Raw genomic sequence first — 856 nt, 5'->3', positions numbered from 1 at the left:
ATGCTTGAGCATTTGCTGAGAGCCAGCATTTTGTTCTAAAATATGGGTGTTAGACAGGTTCACGTAGAGACTTACGTTCAATATGTTTCACCAGACCACGCAGTGAAGTCCCATGTGTGACCACTAGGACTTTCTTCCCCTGTTTAATCTCAGTGGCGATGTTTTCATTCCAGTAGGGTAGGACTCTCATTATGGTCTCCTTCAGGCTTTCCGTATGAGGAAATTGGTCCTCATTAGGGCCGTCAATCTTGAAGTTAGGATTGCTGATGATATCCTGGTAGTACTTGTGATCTTTGGTCATTGGAGGAGGAAGAACGTCGTAACTTCGTCTCCAGATTTGAACCTGAAAACGTGCAAAGTTATTGTTGATACCTAATAGGAAAACATGAGACTGTAGACCCCAAGGTCTACCGACATGAACTTTCAAGATCTGAGCAAGAGCAGATCACAGCAGATGCGAATATCAAAATTCATGGACCAACAAGTCCTAAAATAGGGTCACAACTTAATACTGACACATTGCATAATCAAAATGTCGAAGGCGCAACATTGGATTTTTGTATTGAGAGAAGTGTTTAGTAGATTTTGAAGGCGCAATTTTTTTTTGTAAACAATCTGATAGGCGGGAATTTTTGAATTTTTGGAATTTAAATTTCTGATTTTCGGTGCAAGGTGTTGGATCTAGCACAGGGGAGCGTGTTGAGGACGAGATTTTTCGAGAAAAATCCCATGACAACAGTAGGGGGATGGGATTTTACTTTTCATAAAACGTCCCTTTCCCACCATAAATTCTTTGTTTATTTTTGACTTGTAATTTTTATAAATTTTATTTTCTGTTTCTCAAGACCTCACAACT

General features: G+C 39.5%; 1 protein-coding gene across 1 annotated transcript in view; it reads right to left on the bottom strand.

Moving 5' to 3' along the window:
• Positions 1-75: 75 nt before the first annotated feature.
• Positions 76-856, bottom strand: part of LOC103523907 (phosphoglycerate mutase 1-like) — a gene marked incomplete at both ends in the record, with an annotated part of 10,141 nt that continues 9,360 nt past the window's right edge. The window contains one exon of the mRNA XM_008488914.2: positions 76-343. Coding sequence (XP_008487136.2) covers positions 76-343 — 268 coding nt within the window. The remainder of the gene's footprint in view (positions 344-856) is intronic.

The sequence above is a fragment of the Diaphorina citri genome, unplaced genomic scaffold, assembly GCF_000475195.1.
Source record: "Diaphorina citri unplaced genomic scaffold, Diaci psyllid genome assembly version 1.1 scaffold54318, whole genome shotgun sequence".
Classification (NCBI taxonomy): domain Eukaryota; kingdom Metazoa; phylum Arthropoda; class Insecta; order Hemiptera; family Psyllidae; genus Diaphorina; species Diaphorina citri.
The sequence above is the reverse complement of the archived record's forward strand: the minus strand, read 5'-3'. Positions and strand labels throughout refer to the sequence as shown.